Below are 22082 nucleotides of genomic sequence, written 5' to 3' on the forward strand. Positions count from 1 at the left end.
CTGAGACTCAAAGTCGTCACTTAGAGGAGTGACAAAATGTTCCTCCCACTGAAGACGCTACGTCCAGATGAACAGAACTTTTGGGGATTTACTTACTTGGATGACTGAACATGCATCAAGACATAGCTCCCATAACAGAGGTGTGGGACAAGTGGGTAAAGGTTCTTCAGATTTTAGATTTTTAGTGAGGTTGGGTCATTTTTGTCCTGTACAGGACATGAGGACAACAGGAGGGCTAGAGTGTCTTCCTTAAAAGATGCAAAGCACCGGACCACTTGTGGTTTTAACAATTTAAGAGAAAATTTGGTCAAATACACTTACTTAGCACCTCCTAAACCCATCACTGTGCAAGCTTTAGACAGCCTGGAGGTGCTGTTGCCAGTACCCAGTACATCTCCGCATATTAAAAATAAGCCACTGACCTTGATTGCTTTTGGGGGGGGGGAAAAACTTATTTGCCCATTCATTAACTTGTGCGTACAGCCTTGGGAGTGTGGAGGGTTAGTGCCACATTACTGTATGTGAAAGCAGCCATTTTGTGTCCCCCTTTACTCTAGTATCCTAATTATGAAGCAGGAATGAGTGAAAGACATCAGCAGCAATGTGTGGACTAACTGAGTAAGTGCCTTCTCCTCCTCTTCCCCCACCTAACACCTCTCTGCCCAACACCATTAACTCTCCTTTGCTCTGCTCTACTCTCAAAGTGAGCACCATGGAAGGGACAAAATGTTTGGGTAAGTCAACCTGATTTTGATCTGTAAAGGATTTCTTTTGAACATCAAGCGGAGGGCGGCTAAATCCTCCCCCTTCACCACCTCCACCTGTTCATTACCTTTATTCACAAAATATGCAACATTTTGCTAAAGAGAAGTAGGGATTGTGCTGGTAAACATAAGGTTGTGTTCACTCTTTGCTTGGCTAACAACATATATGAATTAATTTGGGGACATTGCAATTACAAGTTTAGTCGTATTTTCTTTAATAAAAAATGCAGCAGTTATCAAGAATAATGTAAATTCATACAATGTGCCACTTAAAGAGTATATCATTACAGGGAGACATTAAAAAGGTATTTTCTGGAGACTGTACAAATGTGACTTTGATCTGTAAGATGGGCAGCAGGGGGGTGGGGAGGTAGAAAAACTGAATAAACAAAAAGACAAAAAAATGTTGGGACAAAGTATGGCAGACAAGAGTGTTAAAGACATTTAAATCATATTACATCAGAGCAGTATAACCAATCATGCTTACACTTAAAAAAAGGACACAAATCAAGTTTGTATATGTCACAGTTGGTGGAAAGGGAGAAATAAATGATGCACAATTTGGAAACATACAACCTGAGCTGGACATTCAGCAGAGTAAGAGAGTATTCTTAGAGTAAAGAAAAAAAGAATAAATATTGAGTTTAAGGAATCATTTAGACAGTTTGGATAATATGCTTAATGCTTTTTTTTACTGAGACTTTGGAAGACTGATAGCACTCTTAGAGTTTTAAATGCAGCTAGAGATTGGAGGCAATCAGCCGAGCAAGCACAGAAATTAAGAGATGAATTCAATATGAACTAACTGTTATTAATAGGGATGAACAATGTACTAAAATCACAAGTTCAGAAAGACTAGCAGACATAGGCTAGCTCCTCCTAATTGTTTCCAGTCTCCAACTATCCTAGCGCTCTACCTCCATGTATAAAGGACAACTTATCCATTGGCTTGTATTTTGTCATATACTAAGCAGATATTAAACACTGCTAAATATGCAAAAGGTCATCTCTGGGAGGCAGTGCATACGAGCACTAGTTTCTGTTTGCAGAGGCTAGGTGAGGGGCAACCAATCAGAAGAAAGTATACTTTTAAGGAGCAGGAAGTTAAAAAACAAAACAAAACAACAGCCCAAAGCATAAATAAATAAAATATGGATTGTTTTTGTGTGAATTCTGGTGAATAAAAATGTAGCTGGAATTATAGTCTCCCCTTAATTTAAAGGAGGTCAGCTTGTCCCAGAATCAACAAGAGAGCAAAATCTGGAGCTAGGAGAATTGTAGCAGTGCTGATAATAGAGCCAAATAAAGCCAAATAGAGCTGACAGAGCCAAAAAACTAAACTAGGGTGACGAACAAAAAAATGCTAGATTGAGAGAAAAAAATGCTTCTAGTAAAAAGAGGCTGTCACAGAGAGGGCTACAGCTAAGATCATATTAAAGTCATAAATGTATATAAAATGCATAAAAAGGACTACAAGCAGATATTAGAAAATATATTAATTTCTTTTAAATAAAATTACACTTATTGCCCTTTCTCAAAAGTGTACCTGACAGTGTTTCGCTTGGAATAACAGTCATGGAAGATTTTAGATGTACAAAAGTCTAAGACAGAAGGCAAGTATGTTTTCCTTTCTCCTCTTTTCCCTGGTGCTGTGCTCTTTTACAGACAAACACATGTAAGCTGTCCACGAAGAAGAAATACATCAATCCCTTTGGTTTCTAATGGTCTAATGTTATAAAACCACTAAAGGAGTCCTGTTTGGCCGGTTTACTGATGTGCTGGCAGGACTGCTGGTGCTAAGATGCTCCAAGCTCGCTCCACATTCTGGTTTGGACCAAGGCGCTCCAAGTTGTGGCCATGGATGTGTGACCCAGACTGAGACCCTGATCAATGTCAAAGTCTTAGATTCGAGAAAGAAGCCTGCAGCCACAACCCAATCACATCTGGTCAGACCTGGAGCTTCCAGACCACAGCTGAGGTCTAAATCCAACCTGATCCCAGGCAGAAGCTTATTTTTAGCTCGATGCAGTTCAGGTATGGCGACACAGCAGCCAGGCACTGTTTTATTCCTGATTTACTTCCCAACACCGTCCCTGGCAAATATTTTTTTAAAAAAAGATAGAAAACCTGCATATTTTTGTCAAAGCGCTTCCCTTTTCTCCTTTTACAGTCAGTATGTCTCTCAGGAGTGAGTCCAGCTGACTGGAATCCAGTGTGTCTCTGTCTCCACTTTCTTTAGTGCCAACTGCAGCTCGCTGAAGGCAACATCGACGTTGTCGTTGACTATAACCATCTCAAAGAGATGGCTGTACTGAGTCTCCATTGTCTGGGCCGTGTTCACCATCTCCTGAAAGTCTTCCTCCTGGGAAAAGAGGGAAGAGACAAAAGAGATGGAAGTTAAAAACACAAAACGAATAAAATCTCTTTCGTAGGTCATCCAAGTGACTGATGAAACGTTTCTCCGACTGAGAACGCTACGTCCAGATGAACAGAATCAACTTTTGGAGAACTTATTTTATCATTTATCATTCAAGTAAATACTGCCTTTCTAAATGAGCCCAGGTATCTCTTGGTGGGTTAGGGTGCTGTGTTTTTACTGGGAACACTTAACTTTAAATTAGAGTTTAGCTCATTTTCGCTGCTTGTATCTGCGATCTCGTTCTTTCAATCACTACCCAAAGTTCATGACCATAGATGAGGGGAGGGACATAGATCCACGGATGAATTGACAGCTTTGCTTTTACACATTGTCATGATGAAGCTGTCTCTTACAGGGACTTTTGCCAGCAGTTCCTTCAGAATGTTTCTGGTGGTTTCTGCTTCATAATGGATTAGCTGTGTTTTTGTCTGCCCAGCTGTCTACCAGGTAAAAAGAACATTAATCTGAGCAGGAAGCCGTTTAAGGAACAGCAAGCTGGGTTTGGAAGATGAATAGAAAATCAGAGAACTTAAAAAGAAAAGATTGGTTTAGGATGATGCCTCTTCTGGGGGACCAAACTTGAGAAAAAGCACACCCGGGACTCATTTATTCCCACTAGGTGGCCTAATTTCCACAAGAAGTTATGTAGCATCTTGTGCCTGTTTAAGTACTTTGTAACAGCATAGATAAATTTCATTGCACAGCAACAAAATACTGAGTCACAGTTTAGGTGAACGTTCCCGCTGTTTTTATTGTAATTCTTTTATTTGTAGCCTTTATATGTTTGTTGCTTTTACCTTACAGGACTATAAATCTTTACAGCACTTCAGTGGCATGAAGCAGCACGTGTCAGCCTCAGTATCCTCTTTTACAAGCAACCACGTTCTCTGCTGGACACCTGCTTTGTTGTGCCAATAAAACCCACCTGTCTTTGAGTTTTAAAAAAGTGTCAGAAACCAAAGAGATTTCCTCAAATCACTTTGAAATGCCTGTGGTTCTTTCAGATTGGGTGCCAGTTTCTATGCTAACCACATTACAGCTGGGATTTTGCATTACATCAGATTGTTTTGCTTGTATTCACATCACGCTTCCAGCCAGCTCGACTGAAACAATGAGACGACTGTTCCTCGGCCTTTATCATTAAAGCAGACCTGTCTCTTGCAAAGAAAAATACAGCTGGCGGTGGATTGAAAATGTCTGGGACGACTTGCCCAACAACAGCTTCCCTTCATTTAATAGTAAATATGAGATGGGTTTGGTTCTGTCAGTGTACATGAACATTTACACAGAGACTTTGTTTGTTACCTGGTTGAAATACAGCCCGCTGTCACACAGCTTTATAGAAGTATATTTGTATTACATGAGAGAATAACAGAAGCTAATAAAGGGACGTTAAAACTGCAACAGACTGTTCACAACCAGATTGCTTCTGACAACTAAAGCTTATTGTTCTCAAGACCCAGCTGGGAAATAAGGAGCGGACTGAGACAGAATTATGTTTACCTGTGTGAGTAATATAAGCTGATGCTGTGTCTGTATCAAGGTTTAACAAGCTGACCTTCAACCATAAATTCGCTGCATGTTCTAGGTGAAAGTGTATTGTGCTCTAGCATTTTCCTCAACACTTATTACCCATAAATGCACTAAATTATGCCTCAATAAGTCGGATCCTATTATATTTTGTGTGAATATGACTTGACTAACTATCAGCTCTGGGCATATGTGTTGTAACTTTTTTAAACAGAGTAATGTTTGACCTTCTTATTTGACATGTGAGTTAAAGGTAAATCAACACATGTGGAAATGAAACCACTGGCTATCGACTGATGACAAATTAGCTTTTTATTAGCTTTCAAAAGTTTTCTAAATTCATAAACAATGACCCCTTTGGCTCAGATGCCTGCTGCATATACCAGAAGCCCTGAAATATTGCCAGTTGTTCTACAGAGGTCAACTAAAGTCCTGTGACTGTATCACTGCAGATTGCATGTGTGTGACTTGTAGTTCATCGTAATATAATTGCCAGAGACTGCTTATTTTCAGGTCATTTCAGATCGGGTCTGACTACCAGGCTTTTAATTTTTATGGGGGTGTGTTCGGGAAATTAATTTGTACCAGTTTGTAATTTCTCTATGGTCCATTCTGGTGTCAGTATAGAGTTGATAGAGCTATGACTAGAAATGTATCAGTGGAGTCATCAACTGATGTGGAATTAAGATCAGCTAATCTGCTGGAATTGCAGCTTAATTTGACTGCATGTCCTGCCTGAAGTAATGCTATGCTTGATTTGACAACTTTAGGAAGGTTTAACTGCTATATTAGCTCAAATAGAGCTGTTGAAACTGAAGAGAAATATTTTTATTTCACAGTATCACGTGAACCATGCTTGAATGAAATGTACAGGATTGTATTCGTTCCTTGTTGGTCTTCAGAACGGCCATTTGCCCCAAGGCTGCACTTTGAAAACATCTGTTTGAATCAACCAAGCACCACAATGTACCTCAGGCAAAAAATACATCAGAACAAATCACATAAAACAGGTCGTGTGGACAGAGAGAAAGATACATTTAAACCCGACCAAGTCACAGTTACACAGTAACAATTTCCTCTTGCTTTTCTATCTCAACTTAAGCAGGGAGGTAATATCTGGTTAACATACGATATAAACTATCAGCCATGTACAACCCACACACTAGAAATGCTTAGCTACACAGTAGTAATTCCCTGTCAGTGTCAACAGAAGGACTCTGTATTAAGCTCTTCAAATCTAAGCTTCAGATTTCAAAGTTTGAAGTTAAACAATAAGTTTTTACCGTGAAGGGTTTGGTGGAGTCCTTGTCGTCTTTGCCTGATATAATTTGGGTTTTCTTTCTGGTCTCTCTCAGTCTGTCGACGGTCGGGGGCTTCACGAACACAACGAAAGGTTTAAACTCTGCTGTTCGAAGATGCTTTATTAGCTGAAAAGAATAAAAGTGGATGCAGAGAAAAAGGAGTTAGGCATGTGGCAGCACATTAAGACGTAATCACAAAGTGTGTCACGTATGGTATAAACAGACTGTGAAAAAATTAATAGACAAAACGTTTAAAAATATAATCCTGTAAAAAAAAAAAGGTTGCCAATTCATGGTCCACTTGTAATAGTGATATGAACTGGATTATGGGGTTGTCACAAAGTCCAGTTTAACAGATTCAGTCTGCTGATTTCCAATCGAGGAGATATTAAAAATTAAAATCTTTCTTCTATTTCTAAGCAAAGACATTTTCTGCCTTAAGTTCCTCAGACATGAAAAGTTGAGGCTTTTCCTCCATTCTCTCATTGTAAACCAAATATATTTCTGTTTTGCTGAAGCATTAAATCTTAAATTACCTTTTAACTTATTGACCTCTCTAGAATGAAGAAGTCTTTGCATAAATGACTTATTAGTTGGACAGAACAATTAATAATGACCACAGAGCAGATGACTTCCCATCATTCTGAGTAAATCTAGAACTTTGAAATCATGTTTATAGTTTTTGCCATTTAAAAATGACTCATAAACACCAATCTGAGGGATAAAGATTACTCACACTAACTCATCACAGCTTTTAAATTCTTTTGGAAGATAGTGGAGGATATATATGTTTTTATTTATGCCTGATCTTTGTGTCTGTCTCTTCTTTGTGGTGACAGTTTTCTGAAATAACATGCCAATCTGGTACCTCAAGGGCCTTTCACATAGGATATGGCAAGTGCAGAGCTCTGAAACCTATTTGTTTCTATTGCTTGTGCCACTCAATAACAGTTTTAAAGAGCAAGTGCGCCGGTGAGAGTACTCTTGCATGCAAGGGTCAACGTTTAACTGGGTTAAACTTGGTTAAACTTTGACGTACCTTCGCACGACCAACAGAAACGAAGCAAACAGCCCTACTAAGTTCAACCACACAATGAATGAAAACATGGAGGAAAAGTTGATTGTGTGTGTTTCCGAGTTCAACAAACTTCATGACACAAGTTGACATGCATACTGAGACTTTGGGAGGAAACAACACACGTGTTCACTTGTGGGGACAGTGCCAAAACTTTCTTTTTTATGGATGAGAAATAGCTGGTCCATCGAGTTTTCGACGTACAAGAGCGCAACAACCACTGCAAGACAAATTTTAGGCCACTCACTCCAGCTCGCGGTAGGTGCGCCCAATGTGAAAGGCCCTTCAGAGGTATGAGAGAGATGAGATTTGATTAGAGGTGGTGTCTGGTTCTGGCATGATCATCTGACCTTCTTGCTGTGCTAATAGCAGTGGGTCAAGACCCACAACTCACAACAAGATGGATAAAAAACTTAATGGAGAGGCAGCAGCGGAACCACTGGGAAACAGCTTCCATCATTCACTCAGTTGGTCAATAACTGAGAAATGGCATTACTGTAGAGGTTTATGGTGACATAAGCCAAAGAGGAAATCTTCAAATAAAGTAACAGGGCGATCTGCTTCTGAGACAGGTAGTTTCCAAAACAGGCTAAGAATACAGTACCGGGATGGTGAGAAAGAATGTGTCACTCACATGAGGCTGGACATCCAGCAGGCACACTTTCTTCTTTGACAGGATTGAACGTATCGAGTCCAGACTTGTGCCGTAGAAATTCCCTTTGTACTCGCCATGCTCAATGAACCTGAGACATGAAAAGAAGAGTGATGAGAAAAAGCACGAACGCACATCTTTGGATGGACGCATGGACAAATAATTATGTCAGTTTTTAGAAGAGTAATTACTGTAATCTGAGTTAAAGCCTCAGGCCTTGTACCTGAGCTAAAAGAGGTTCTTTTAGACTGTGATGAGACAAGGATTATTTTTAACTGCATATATTGTCCAAGAAAGAAAATATAGACCTTGAAATGAGCATCAGGAGGACATTTTTAAACTAGTTTACATAAAACAAACAAACCTTTTTCCACTGTATTAGATATGTTAATTTGTGCTTTTAAGATGCATAAAGTCTGAATGTGTGTTGTGATTGAATTCATCAGTTTTGCTTACTTGTTGTTTTGGATGTCCGTCTCAAAGAGCTGCTTGGAGATGAAGTGGTAATCCACACCATCGGTCTCCTGGTTCTTCTTGGGTCGACTGGTGTCTGAGTGAAAGAAGATGAAGATGGAAAGAGAGGGAGTGATGCCTGTGAGTCATTGCAATGCTCCTTGTGTTTCTCCCACAACTGGTTTTATCTTACAGCAACAAGCAGAGAGACACAGAGAGAGCTGGTGGTCTCCAAAGCTCCGGTTTTCAAATTAACAAAAAGAAGCAACACTTTCGGGCTTAACCCGAAACAACAGCAAGTGTTAAACATATCCATGTGTCCACTGGCAGCGATCAAACATTCAAAAAGAGCGAGACGAGATACTTTCCGATTCTCTTTCCTCTCAATGAGAGCCAGGACCTGTGCCATACGTTTCCTATACGGGTCTGAATCAGACTGTCTGGGCTCTATTAAACAACAGCAGCACAGGTCACATTTGAGAACAATTAACAGGCTGTGTGGAAAAAAAAGGCCACGCCAATGGGATTTTAATACCGGGGACATTTCAAGTGTCAGACTTTGGCTGGGGGACGACAATAAAGTCATAAAGCTTGGTTATAAAAGTTTTTTTTTTCAATAATTAAAAAAAATCTCTCTATGTAAAGAAATATTTCAAATAGTGAGAACAGTGAGAATAATACAGCCACGTTTTTATTACATTTTATTTTATTTCATTTATGTTGCATCCTCAATTCAAGATAAAGCACAGAACAGAAGAAAGACAGAAACTTTAGTTTCGGCACACAAATGTTTAAAGGTTTCTTTGGGATGAAACAAAGAGAAAAGAGATTGTTGGGAACACCACATTTAATGGTCAGCAAATTAACTTCTATTCTATTAACTAGTATAAAACACACATGCACATATAAGACGCAGAGATAAGAACAAAGAAATATGCAGAGCGAAAGACAAATGAACTGTACTGTTCAGCCAAAGTTTGGTGGGCTTAAATCAGAAGAGTGAAGTGAACTTTTTTCCTTTTTTTTAATTTAACCTTTATATACACAGGTAGTCACACTGACACCCAATGTCTCTTTTACAGGACACTTACGCGGAATGGTCACACTGAAGTGCTGGGGGTCAGAGATCAACAGTTTCTTCTTCAGTTCACTCAAGCCGACACCCGTGGGTCCTACACACAAACATCTAATTATAAACTCTGCCAAACTCCTCATCACGTTATTATCACATCCATAACATGATATGAGACATTCAAACTGTCTTTCGTCTGTACTTGGTGGTTAGAGTTGCCGAGGTTAACTCAAGACCTCAAACACTAATGATGAGAATATAAATTCAAATGTCTAATAGGATCAAATGATGAACTAATGAAAATTTGTATCCAAAAGATCTAAAGTCACTTATTTTTCTGCAAAAATAAATTTCTGGTTATTCATATTCACTTCTTAGGAACAGATGATAGAGAAACATAATATTCAGCTTCTCTCTTGCAGAGCTGGGCCACCTTTATTGTTTCTGTCGTCTCTATGTGACAATGAGGATTTTCATTAAATTCGGTATCCTAACAGCAACAGTGTGTGAGGTAAGCAGCGACATCAGAGTTTGAGAACTTAAATTTCTCTTTACTCACCTACTAGCACCACCAGCCTGTGTTTGTCTCCCCTTTGCCTGCCGTACGGGACGACTTCCTCGTACGTGGGCACGTCAGCCATGTCGTACATTTCACTCTTCTTCGCCTCGTACATGGACTTGGTGGTCTTTCTGTCTCTCCTGCTGAGGCGAAAGCTTCTCCTGAACCCAGCTGGAGGTCAGCATGAGCCAAAAGAGGAGACAGAAGAAACAGATTAATCAATACAAAAAAAGAAAATTCTTTGTCAGTAGTGTAAAATCCAGCACAACCGTATGTACACATACAAATACTGTGGACTTCAATTTATAGTTGTTTCAGGATCTTGGCAAACACCTCCACACATTACTTTCCCCAGGTGACATCAAACAGGTGAAAACTCATCATAGGTTTATCATCATCCAAAATACAGTCCCTCTCTCCTCTTGCACCCACTGACACACTCACTAAAATAACACAGGTAACTAATTACACAACAACAACAACAACAACAACCATCCTGTCTTCCATACCAGTGGAAACTGTATTACACAGAGAGGATGACAATGAATGTGCTCCAAATTTTAGAACAAGTCAGGTATGGGTAAACGAAGCTTGCTCATTTGTTATGGAAAGCCTCATAAGATGATCCAAACACGATCAAGTTAGTAAAAAGAAAGGAACTGGCACAAAGTTCTGATCTCTACTTTGATTCAAAGCCGCTTCAGTAAAGTAAAGTAAAAGTGCAAAAATGTGAAGGAAAAAGATGAGCATATTTAACACAAGCTGGGACGACGCACACTTACACACAGATACATACAGGAAGTGACTTTACTTCCACAAACAAGCAGTTAAATGAAAACAGAAAGTTGGTGTAAAGATTGAAATCAGTGAATGAATCTAAGCGTCATCAGCTTAAATGTAAATTAATCTCTACACTTGATGTAACCTAACACTGACCACCACAGCTGCTCTGTATCAGCCCAACACAGAGCTTTACTGTGATTTCACCACATTAATGCAAGCTAACCTGTTTATTCTGCAAACATGATATTATAGAAACACAAAGTTAGTATACTCACACAATGAAAATAGATCATTTGTCAAAACACATATGTGATATGTGATTAAAAATTTTGACATGTAACCTTTAAATCTGCAGGTCATTAAATGTCCCAGAGCAGAGATCAGCTTTAAAAAGAATCTCTACTCTTTCTCTCCTGACCTGACTTTCTTATCTTTCTCCGTCTCTGAGTGAAGCTAGCTCTCTTTCTTTTCTCTCCTTGTGAAATACAGCAGCTGGACCTTTAACTAGCAACACACTGAGACCAACGGCACACAAACAGCTTGAGTCTGCTGATGTTTGTTGAGCTGATAGAAATGTTGTAGAAACATTATGTTGTGAAGCAAGGTTACTCCCTTTATGCTCATTCCTCTTCTGTAACACTAGCTACAACCTGACTAAAACATACAGACAAACGCATTTTTTTCGACTCAATTTCAGCTGATACTTTTGAGTCTAGAGTAACGAGCCTGTTTTAAAAATGATATTTGTGCAAAAATGTAGAGAATAAGAGTAAATACTCAGGTAAAGTACAGATACCTGAAGGTTCTATTTACTGTTCTAAGTACAGTAACGAAGTAGCCTCTAAACAGTGCTTACTAAGGAGATATCATTCTCAAGTTTGCTGGCTGTAAAATGAGCACAACTTTGGGATCAGCATCCCAAAGTTGTGCTCAAGAATCACTCTGGCAATGGACCTTACAGACGTTGCATCATTGAGAGGCATGGAGAGAAACCCCCCCCAAAAAATAAGGAGAAAGACTGCCGCCCCCTCCCACTCCTTTATTTCCCCATGCAACCTCAGCAGCATTGCAAAAGCATCTGTAAGTTCTAAGATTTCAAACTTTTAGGGACAGGCCAACTTTAAATCATACAACCACATCCAACAGGCTGAAAAGCCATGCAGCAAGTACTCTCATAGAGAAGATGTTATTATAACTCACTATTTTTTACTTCTTCTCCTGAGGTTCTCTCATTTCATTTAAACCTCGTTCTTGGCTGCTGGACTCAAGGTGCTGGACTTTTTTGGGCAAAAAAATGGAATAATGTTTGGCAGAGTTCGGCTTTGGGAGTCACCCTGATTGAGCTTGGCAGACATGACTCAAATGTAGTATTTATAAACTTGCGTGTGCTCTGGATATCCTGTGAAATCTGGAGTCTAAATGTGCAAATGACAGTGGTAATAAAAACATGATGGGAAACATTTTCTGTACAAGACAGGGATTTGGAAGCAGCTCTCTGGAATTAAAGTGGTTGCAGAACTAAAGTGGGCCATGGTAATTGTCATTAAGTTTGACTGGAACCACATCAGCAAGACCGGCCTTCATCCGGACCTCCACAATGCAGCGAAGCACACAAACCTTTCTTTTAAGCCAACTCCAACCAGAACCTCTCAAAGAAGTCCTCAGACCCACAGCAGAGGCAGAACAGGATAACTACATACTGCAAATCCATGACATGATCTGCCAGTGCACTCATGCTGTCAGCATGGGAGCACAAATAGCACAGCACAGTGAGAAAGTACAAAACTATTAAAGTCCAAAAAGTGAATTATGTAAGAAGGTTTAAGAAGTGAATTATTTGCCCCATAAGTGCTCTGTGAGTTAGAAGAACAGGTCAAAGGTATGAACAACTGTTCCGTCCCGTGAAACATGTATGACTTAATAGTTCTTAGAAGATGATATATGAAGGATTCATGTGGAAAAAACAAAACTTGTACTTGGCCACTGTCCTCATATTTATTGTAACAGTGAAATGACCACATCTGGCAGGAAAAGAAGGCAAGAAGACAAAAGAAGACAATCTCTCACCTAGGTGAAATCCACCACTATAATCAGCATCCTCTGGTGATGAAAAGAAAGGAGCCAAAGAGAACCACAACATCAAGTTAAAGAGAACAGTCAGAAATGAGCTGCGGCCCTCTAAATATGATAAAGGGAAAAACACACAGGTGCTGTTAAGAAGAGAGTGGTCAGAGTGGTTTGGGGTAAATTTTGCTTGAGTTACATTTTATAGTGTGTTCGTTATTTTTAAATATTGGCCTTTTGCCCAGAATGACAGCCACGCATGTAGAGGTAAATTCGAGGACAGGTTACATATAACCTCCATCTAGTGAGCAGCTAAAGTTGACCAAAATAAACAAAATACTCTCTTTTTCTTTACAGAACTAACAATGCTGAAAATGTTGATGATCCCAGCTAACTGACTAAGCCCCATTTAGCCTTACAGGCCACTACATTCTTGGCTGTGGTGTTGGACGATTCTTGGAGACAGTGAATCAGTTTGTGCTGTGACCGAGTCCAACAAATATTACTTGTGACGGGATGATTCTCAAAAATGATGTCCACATTTATGAAAATGAGTTGAGGAAAGATGAGGCTTTGTAAAATGTTAAAGTCCATAAAATCTATGAGGAACCATTGACTGTGACAACTGATGTTACTCTTAAATGGTGAATAGCTTTAATGGGTCAATTGGGGAGATGAGGTAAGAAGTGGACCTCATTACACACAAATAGCATGAAGGGGAACCAATCACAGATGGTTGGGTTAGTAAAGTCCTACTCGGTGGAGGATGTCAGAAAAGTAGTACCTTCAATCTCTTCAGCTTTGAGTGCAAGAGAAGCAAGGAATGGAAATTAGGTAATACTAAACAAAATATTAGATTAGGAAAGTAAACATAACTCAGGGATGAGGAAGAAATATAAGAAGAAACCTACCAAACTCTACTGTCACATCATCTTAGAAAAGCAGAGCAAAAGACAACAGAGAGAACATTATAAAACATATTAAAGCTGAGTGCCACATCCACAAACATCCTATGCAGGTTCAATTCAGTCATTTCTCACAAAACACTGAAAAAGCAAACAATTCTCTTCAGTTTTGTAATGTTTGTGAAAAATACCGAGCTTGACCACTACACAGTAACTCCCAGTATCACTCTAATGGTATCACTAGTTTAACTATCTACGTTCCAAATAATAAAATAACTCAAGTTCCACTTGGTTCTGAAACACTCGTCAGGTCTTCCTGAGAGGAAGTTGCAGTACACTCAGCTGTCATGACATAAATTGATGGAACTCATTGAGGAAATCTTATCCTTAACTTCTTTCTTTTTTAAGGTTGGGTTTAAAAAGAACACGTACAGAAACCCTTCATAAGCCATGCTGCTTCTAAAAGGTTACAAAAACACCAGTAAGTGGAGCTTGAGTTCAGGTTTTATGAGAATATAACAAACATTTACTTTCTATTTGCTCCTATTTTGATAGAAATGTATATCCATTGTTACCTAGTGATACACAATCTGCGGTACATGTCTGTGGTGCAGTCACTATTTACAGGGGGGGAAAAAGCCATTTAGATTCATAAGCCTCCAAATGATTGATATTGTAATACTGATACAGTCCTCTGTAAGTATTTAACAGTATGAAGCTCACCTTACATCACTGCATTCATTTTCCAGAGTGTTGTTCAGCATGTCCACAATTAATGTCTAACCAAAACAACAGTCAAGACCTATCTGTGCAAGGTTGTGTGTAGGCTAGACGCATCAGGCACGAGAGCGGCAGCTGTTCTGAAGTGTGTGTACCTTTATCTGACATCTTGTTTCAAATGTCAGTGGTCAGGTCAGTTTTCCCACTGATGTTGCCCTCTTCCTGCTCTAATGTGGCATCTTAAGTTGGGGACAGCGACCTCAAAATGTGGTTTTAAGAAGGATGAGAATTACTGTACTGTGAATAAGAGTTTAGCCAGATTTAATTATCTAATTTATTTGAAACTAAACCTTAAAGAAAGAATGTGATGAAAACTGCCATAAAGATGTATGATTAGTCCACCTTTATCAAGTCCATGGGTGAGCTGCCAGGAATGTTTACATTGGAAAAATCTGGGTAATAATGTAATAATACTGTAATACTGTTTGTCTTCATTCTCTCTTCCGGCAGTGATGATAAGGAGTTGAACTCTGCAGTTGGAGTCAATCACGGACAATTGCTGAATAACAGGCCGCCATCAAAACCATCCTTGTTATTACCCTCATCATCATCACCCCAAGAGTATAAGTGATTATGCAAATTAGAAGCCAGGCAGCCAAGTGACAATACCAGTTCACATGAACTTGTCTTTTATCTTTGCTATCTGCATTATGCACAGCTTTTAGAAAATCAATCATCTCTTTAGGTAGAGTAACAGCCAGAGGGCAAACCCTCTCCTAATTCATATTAAAGCTCCTGCATGACTACAACAACAATCGTATGACCCCCTATGAGCAAGCACTTTGGTAACATTGGGAAGGAAAAACTCCCTTTTAACAGGAAGAAACCTCTGGCAGAACCAGGTTTAGGGACGGGCGGCCATCTGCCGTGACCGGCTGGGGGGAGCAAAGGAAGACAGGATAAAAGACATGCTGTGGACTTAGTGAACAACACACAAAGAGGCTGTAGGAGACACATGGAACAGACTCTGGATAGAAATTTAGAGGGAGAAACATTGAGCAGACAGGAAGGAAAATGAAAACAAACATAAATCTAAATTGCTTCTCCAGACGACCAGCGTGAACTACACAACTACACGAAAGACTCCAGTGGTGGAATCAGCAGAAGGATGAGTCTGTTTCAGAAATGAACTCCACAAACTGTCCTGACCAGCATTCCTCACTTTTCCCATTCTTCTCTTCCTCCCATCCACCTGTTAAAGACAACTGTCTTGTTGTGGTTTATTAGTCGCTAACACAGCAAATAATATATGCTTACATGATCGTCTAGTAGACCTCCTTAGGGACGAAAGAGTCGTAACAGGTTGCTGAAATGCAAGTCTCCTGAAAGCAAAAAGATGGATAAAGAAAGAAGAAAAAGGAAAGAACAGAAAAAAGAAAAGCATCAGTTTTCATGGTCACTCTGGGAATAATAAACACTCTGCTATGCTACAGAAACCCTGCTCTACAATACCCTTCATTTCTATTCTGTCAGCTGAGACTGGTGAAACCAAAGATTGAGGAGGTGAAGAACAGAACATCTTTCTATTGACAAAAGTAGATTAATAAACCTGAATATAAAATTCAGGTTTACTCTTCAGCCTTCCTCTTTCTGCTCAAGCCTCCTGAGCTCTGTGTAGGTCTGGTGTGTGTTTTCCATCCACTTGCAGTTCAATGTGGATTGGTACCAGCGCTATCATTTTCTGTCATTACTCACTTTGGACCAGAAAATGTGTGGAAACCCAGACTACTTTGGCAGAGTGAAGCAAGAATACATGGATTAAAGACGGAGAGAAAGAAGATAGAACATCTATGACAGTGACAGCACTGGAGCCAATAAGCTCAGCCTTGTGTTTCTCACCTCTCCTGGAACTGTTTGGATGGTATTAAGCCAGCACGAGGATTTGTGTCACCCTCGTGTTTGGCCTGCCACCAGGTTGCATCATCTTGGCTCATGATCTGTAGGATGCAACCCTTTTTGAAGGCCAAACCAGCTTCCTTACATGGGATGGTGTTGTCATCTTTTGGGTCGTAGTCAAAGAGCGCCTTCACAAACATCTGTACAGCATCATGAGGGAAAGGCAAGAAAACAAAGAGGAGGATTGAAGACACAACAGGAACAAGTTCACTATGTTGTATATAAAATGTTTTCTTTCTAAAACATTGTCATCATGGTTAAAGGTGATTCACCAAAGCTCAGAGTGATTATTCTCAAAAGATTACAGCAATCGATGGTAAACGCTGCAAGTGATGGCCAAGATGGTCTTTCAATGACTTTCCACTATCAAAGGGTCTAAATCACTTAACAAGTGGATAAACCAAATAACAGAGAAAGACAGGACCTACCTGTGGCTCCTTGAGAGATGCCTCGTCCTTTGCACCAGGGACAACTTTAAAGGTAATGGCTCCTTGTGACTGTGCCTAAATAATGTAGGAACAGAAGTTGGAGTAATTTTAAAGGATAGTTTTCCTATCCTTTTAAGTATTTTATAAGAGACCTAATCTAGTTACAGTGACATAGCGTCAAGCATTGATTTTTCAACAAAGGAAGGTTTAGTGGGATAGTATAACCATTCTTGACAGAAATAGGGAGTACAGTGCAGGGGTGTAAAGGAGGAGTGTTGAGAGCTCAAAGACTTTTGTGTCTGAGAAGGCCTTAAGAGTTTAAGATCCCAGGCACATGACAGAGCTCATTTAGGTCTGTGACCAAAGCTGCGTGGAGGAACTACACATCATCGGCCTCATCCACAGAGACTCAATGCATGTGATCTATCGGCCAAGACAGACTTTCCCATCAACACGGCAATGGGAGGCCTGGGTCGTGGATGAGTTGATAAGGGGAGGTTTCTGTCATTATAAACAAAGGCTGGTACCAAGGGAGTGGAGCTGAAAAACCCTCAGTCTCACAAACGTCCATAGAAAGACAAGACTTACCAGAATACGAATGATTTCCTCTGGTTTCTTGTCGTCCACAGGGATTCCATTGACCTCCTTCAGTTCATCCCCTACATGAATTAAGCCTGCCACACATAAACAGACGTTTTCTATTAGATGGCAGCACCTGATACCTGCTAGAGCAGTCGTTTTGAGCAACCTGAGTTGATCTGAAACTGTGACGTCAACAGACTCCATGCCACCATGTGATGCCAGTCAATTACGTCACTTGATGAGTCATGAGAGTGATTCCTTCACAAACATCAAAACTGCCCTTTTTGAAACACGGCATCCAGGGAAATGGGTGCAGAAAAACCAACAGTGTGATCGGACAGGTATACCAACGCCTCCATGTCCACTGTTGTGTGCTGGGTTTGTGTTGCATACAAATGACATCATGGGACTTTTAAATGAGTTGCTATAACGACCCTATGTAAACTGAGGTGCTACACAGTGACAGAAAATGACAGAAAACTGAGTAGAATCGAGTACACACACACACACACACACACACACACACACACACACACACACACACAGGCAAACTTATAAAAGAGAGAAAAAGGCTGGAACCAACCACTTCTGTCAGCTGGCCCTCCCTTCATGATCCGGGCCACAATGATGGCACCTGTGCTCTCATCACGTCTTATTGTTGCTCCCTATAAAAGAAGAATAGTCATTATAACAGCATTTCTACCTTTATGACATTATAATGTGCAAGTCAAACAGCAATGACCTAAAATTACTGTAAAGATGAAAATTAAGGCGTAGAGACAGATAGATACTGCACACAGCATGATTGTTAAGTTACTTACCAGTGGCTCCTTGTTCTTGACCAATCTTATAATTTTCACAGAATCTTCATCGTCATCGATGTCTTCAGGCAGCGGAGGTAGTTCGGGGTCATACTTCTTTTGGGCAACTGCGTCGTGGACAGACAGGAGGCTCTAGAAAAAGGAGAAAATAGGATTTATGGGAGGAAACACAAAACAGGCAAGGGTTATCTGTCAAGCCACGAAGGCCTCAACTTTACCCCAGTCCACTTAGCTAAATAAAGTATGGCCATGCATGCTATTAAGAGTCCGATCTATCACTTCCTTTTTTAAGCAGGACAGAGACACTGCAGACTGCAGGGAGGATGGTTATGAATTGGGTTGTCTCCCTCATGTGCTGGGTGATGGATTTGAAAGCATTCAAGGCCAGAACTTGTAGATGAACAAGCGTTAATTGCCATTAGGCCCGTGCTCTCCCTCCATACATCTCTCTGATTAAAGGCAACCCAGGCTCGCCCTGCACCATTGCTCAGCAAGAGCTGCAAATGGAAGGGAGGGGGGGCAATGTGACCACCACAAAATCCACGCTTTGCAGGGTAAGGTGGTGAAGACTCAAAAGCGATGTTCTCCACTGTTCAGCGGCAGGCTCAAAGTAATGAAGTTCTCAGCTGCCTTAGATATTTCACACTTTCACAAGCAGACATAAAAAGAGACGGGACGCAGACGAGAATGATGCCATTGAGACATTCATTTTTCAAAGTATTTAACAACCGCGTGTCCGGACCAAGATGCAGCTGGACGCGTGCTGCTTTTTCCGTGGTTTAGGAGGGGAGAAAAAAGTGAGAAAAACATCTTCCAACCAAAGTGCCAGACAAAAGTAGAGGGGTGGAGAGCAAGAGAAGCAGGGAAGAAAGAGAAGGATATGGTGAGAAGAGAAGCAGTGTGTTTTATGACATGGGAGCATGCTGCAGTACAGCATTCAAGATGTTGCTAACTGGGAGCAGATGAGAGGAGGAGACACAACTGGAGCTATGTGAGTAGTCTTTGGAAGGCAAAGAGTCTGTATTACCTTATTATAACTAAAAATAATAACTTCTTTCGATCAAGAGAATCCCAAATGAATAACACATGTAAAGAAAATCTCACAGCCAGGAAATCTTTAAAAATGGTTGGTTTTGATCCTACTTCAGAGATAAAATGCCACTCCTCTCCAGCTTGTCTTCTTTGGCTTGTGCTGCTACACCGTCTGCCAAAATTCACCAGCCAGCAATGGAGGAAGCAGTAGCAGAAAGAACATTTTCCATTGTTTGGTGGGGAATTGCTTGGCTGACCCCATTCTGCACTGGAGCTGAGAGACCACTGCGCAACTACAGCAGCAATTATATGTGTTAGGTGCAGGGGAAAAACATAGTAATGAGCCAAATGAGTACCGGTTTGATGGAGGTGTGTGTGGAGTTGCTGATTCTATGTCTAAAATATGTGCTGCCTGGTGAAATATGTGTGTCTGTACCTCTAGCACCTGTCAGTTCATATGCTCCAAACTTGTGTCTTTGAACAGATTAATGTAGTTGTTCTTAATGTCGTTACTTAATGTGTTTGGAGAATTTAGAAATGAATCATAATTACCAGCTCAGACATTGAAAAATCCATGTTTGAGAACCACCATCTCTTGAATTCTTGCTGTTTGACACTGATAGGTATTAAATATTTGCATGTACTGTAAGTGTGTGTGTGTGTGTGTGTGTGTGTGTTGTGTGTGTGTGTTGTGTTGTTGTGTGTGTGTGTGTGTGTGTGTGTGTGTGTGTGTGTGTGTGTGTGTGTGTGTGTGTGTGTGTGTGCTATGTTGGGGGAGAACTAGAGAGCTGTTGTTTCTGGCAGAGCCCAAACAAGCATGACGACAGCGCATTAAAAACGGAGCCTGTCCAACTCTGCTTCTATCCTGCCGTCGTGAAGGCAGCTCTGTCTGGCTGAGACACCTGGAGGCCCTGATGGATGGCCCCAGTTATGCATTAGAAAATAAAAATGTGTAAATTTATTTTGTAGCTGTCTGCATCTGGCTAACGAGGTCAGCAACGGCAGCCAAGAAAACGAGACAAGGCCTGGATCTAACAGGCGTGTTATTTTGTGTACAGCACGATGATTGTAACGCTTTAATGTGGCTGCTGTGCAAACAGCAAAGATCCAGAGCCAGAATTGCCAAATGCTTTGCTGTTTTTTGGATGGAATAATACAATCCTCCACAAAGAGAATATGTGGTTTTAGTTTGTTAAAATCTGCTCAGTACAAAATAAGCAAATCCTTTACTCACCTTTACATGTGGGTTTGCCAGCAGTTTAAGAAGCTCTTTGACATCCCGACTGGCTGATTTGCCTTCCAGCTCATCAGACACCTGAAAAAAGTCAAGGACACAATGTTCACACAACTGTGCTCAGACCATTAAGCATGCTTCTCTTTTTCAGGTGTGCATGTGAACATTCAATGCTTCGACAAGAAGACAACAGCAGTCTGTATTATGAAAAACCACTGGTAGAGGTTTGTAATTAACAGTTCAACTCTGCAAGGTGTGCCTTGTGTCAGTAATGAATAGAGGACTTGCATTTAGAGAGATAAACATACTAGTTATGCTTTATCTAAAGAAGTTATGTTGGTGTATCTTCTATTTGTATCATATTGTATTAAGACATAAAAATGCAGCTTTCAGTTACAGGATTTATCTGCAACTTCATCTTGTCTTAAATTAGGTACATCGCAGCTGGAGGCAAGGCCACACTTTGTCATGTGGCCTAGAACTCCCACCTACTGGCACCTGCCCTTTGATAAATCTTCTATTGTACCAGATCATTTTCCAATGAGAATCTCAAGAACTAAAGAAAACAGTCGGTTAAACCTGGAAACAATGGGAGCTCTGAGAGCATCACTGATTTATGGAAGATCCTCCTGGACTTGGTTGGAGTGTGGAAAGGAGCAGCAAGCCATCCCACACAGTAAAAACTGACATGAAAGCCACTTGACACTGATGAACCCTTTCTCTGTGTTTGTATTTTTCCTATCTGACCCTGCAGGAATAAAATGCAGACCAATGCTCTCTGATGGCACCAAGTGGTCTGTCCAAGTAACAGCAGAGTTTGTATGAAGATGTTTGGAAGTCAGCCAGAAGAGGAAAACGGTTTTCCAACAGGGAGAAGGATACAAGTCAGCCATAACAATTCAAAATACCTGAAGACATAAAACATAGTATTTAAGCAGGCTTAAGACCTCTGCCCAGAAAACTTCACATCACATCCTTTACAAGCTGAACATCTTTTTCAAAGTGACCCGGTGCAAAACCCTGTGACAGACTGGCGACCTGTCCACGGTGTACCCTGCTTCTCGCCCTAAGACAGCTGGGATAGGCTCCACAGTCTCCCCCGCAACTCTGAAAAGCAGCAGAGAATGGATGGATGGATGGATGAAACTGGAGTAATGGGTGTGGGATTTTCCTTGATTACCAATACAGACAATACAAAATGATAGAATAGGGACTGGTTGACCTGTAGCTTTCTTGTTTTAATTGTCCCTCCAGTGTGCTCCAGTGTCCCTGTCATAACCTTGCATTTGGCTTCATCTATCATCATCTAGCCACTTTTGGCTCATTTCAGAGATACTTGTTTGTAAACAACGTGCTTAAATCTGGGCTGCAGTCGACCATTGAACTTTAATGAAAATATTTGGAAGGTAGCCTAAATCCAAAGTAAGACAGTGCAAGGAAGGGGATATATTTTGGATTCAAGTGAGGCTTTCAAACTATAAATAAGCACCTGGCTCGTGTCATGAGAATATTTTCTAGCAACAAACAGATGTAAATAAAAGCTGAAAGATGATATCGGACAATAATTCTTTCATCTCTGTAACATAATCGGATTAGGATGGATGTGAGACGTCCCGACCATCTGGTGAGTACAGGTGAGAGAGACAGAAAGAGCATATGTCTGGTTTAAGTCTTCATGTTGCTCTGAATTCTCTACTTCTTTCTTGTCTCTCTCTCCATCTGTGACACCTCC

The 22082-nt window shown here is 40.5% G+C and overlaps 1 protein-coding gene across 2 annotated transcripts in view; it reads right to left on the reverse strand.

The window, feature by feature from the left end:
- Positions 1-2875: 2875 nt before the first annotated feature.
- Positions 2876-22082, reverse strand: part of mpp7a (membrane palmitoylated protein 7a) — a 35634-nt gene continuing 16427 nt past the window's right edge. For both annotated transcript variants that reach the window (XM_042219264.1, XM_042219263.1), the window contains 13 exons: positions 20351-20431; positions 18085-18216; positions 17847-17928; positions 17270-17355; positions 16682-16756; positions 16197-16393; positions 15615-15679; positions 9826-9996; positions 9286-9366; positions 8198-8291; positions 7724-7832; positions 5997-6140; positions 2876-3126 (listed from right to left, as the gene is read on the reverse strand). In XM_042219264.1, coding sequence (XP_042075198.1) covers positions 2947-3126; positions 5997-6140; positions 7724-7832; positions 8198-8291; positions 9286-9366; positions 9826-9996; positions 15615-15679; positions 16197-16393; positions 16682-16756; positions 17270-17355; positions 17847-17928; positions 18085-18216; positions 20351-20431 — 1497 coding nt within the window. In that variant the 3' untranslated portion in view covers positions 2876-2946. The remainder of the gene's footprint in view (positions 3127-5996; positions 6141-7723; positions 7833-8197; positions 8292-9285; positions 9367-9825; positions 9997-15614; positions 15680-16196; positions 16394-16681; positions 16757-17269; positions 17356-17846; positions 17929-18084; positions 18217-20350; positions 20432-22082) is intronic.

The sequence above is a fragment of the Haplochromis burtoni genome, unplaced genomic scaffold (assembly GCF_018398535.1).
Source record: "Haplochromis burtoni strain Fernald_Lab_line unplaced genomic scaffold, NCSU_Asbu1 Contig_30, whole genome shotgun sequence".
Classification (NCBI taxonomy): domain Eukaryota; kingdom Metazoa; phylum Chordata; class Actinopteri; order Cichliformes; family Cichlidae; genus Haplochromis; species Haplochromis burtoni.